At 37.3% G+C, this 1,082-nt stretch overlaps 1 protein-coding gene across 1 annotated transcript in view; it reads left to right on the top strand.

Annotated features, from left to right (window-relative positions):
• The window catches only part of ift88 (intraflagellar transport 88 homolog), a gene marked incomplete in the record, with an annotated part of 51,633 nt that overhangs the window by 9,752 nt on the left and 40,799 nt on the right, over nucleotides 1-1,082 (top strand). Inside the window, 2 exon segments of the mRNA XM_014018977.1 lie at nucleotides 53-157; nucleotides 621-723. Coding sequence (XP_013874431.1) covers nucleotides 53-157; nucleotides 621-723 — 208 coding nt within the window.

The following is a 1,082-nucleotide window of genomic DNA, read 5'->3' as shown; positions in this document are numbered from 1 at the left end:
TGTGTGTGTGTGTGTGTGTGTGTGTGTGTGTGTGTGTGTGTGTGTTTTACAGGCTCTTGAAAAAGCTAAAGAGGCGGGCAGGAAGGAGCGAGTCCTGGTCAGACAGAGGGAACAGTCTGGACATGCAGACCACATCAATTTAGACCTCACCTACTCTGTAAGTCAGGCTTACAGCAGGACAACACTTCTTCATGATCTTCTGCTTTGAAGATACGACTAATAAAACCCCATGCCTGGGATGTGATTTCACTTTTCTGCAATTAATAAAAAGAACAATAAAATGGTGTATTTTCTGGTCAAAGTGGGTTCATTGTAGTACTTTTGATTTATTAAAAAGCTTCTGTCTCAAACTATCTGATTGTTGGTTTAGCAGGAATTTGCCATAACTGATGAGAATCAAAATGTTTAGTTGTTTGTTGAATTGTATTTTTGTTTGTCCCATTGTAGGCAGAGACTTTAGAACAGGGAACAGGTTTGACTTCAGAGGCTTTAYGTCTCAGCTATGCAGACAGAACTCCTCAAAGTTGTTGTTTTTTCTTGTTAGTTTTCTTCTTAATTCTTGGTTAAGTAATTAAACTTTTTTGTTGTTGTACATATTTTAATACCTCTGTCATTACCAGGTCTTGCTCAACCTTGCCAACCAGTATGAGAACAATGAAATGTACCCCGAGGCCCTGAACAGCTACCAGGTTATTGTCAAGAACAAGATGTTCAGTAATGCAGGTGAGCAGATGTAAACATGACAATTCTTCTAAAGTCTCGTTCAACTGTCAGACCAGTTGTTCACTGTAGTATAATCTACACATTCACACTGATTTATTGCTGTTCGATAAAAGTACACAGAAAAAATGTGGGAGACTCCACTAAGCTCCCATTCCTCTGGTAGAGGACCTGAGTTTGAAGTGCAGACAAACTGTTCATGTTAGAAAAGGGATGTGAGCAGAGCTGTTTGTGTGTTAAAAATAATGCTGTCAAATGATTAATATGTTTAATCTGATTAATCCCAAAGTAGCTGTGAATTAATCACGATTAATCTTAAATTTAATATACATTTCTATTGCATATTGATAAAATAAATTACT

The sequence above is a fragment of the Austrofundulus limnaeus genome, unplaced genomic scaffold (genome assembly GCF_001266775.1).
Source record: "Austrofundulus limnaeus strain Quisiro unplaced genomic scaffold, Austrofundulus_limnaeus-1.0 Scaffold206, whole genome shotgun sequence".
NCBI classification, from domain to species: Eukaryota; Metazoa; Chordata; class Actinopteri; order Cyprinodontiformes; family Rivulidae; genus Austrofundulus; species Austrofundulus limnaeus.
The sequence above is the reverse complement of the archived record's forward strand: the minus strand, read 5'-3'. Positions and strand labels throughout refer to the sequence as shown.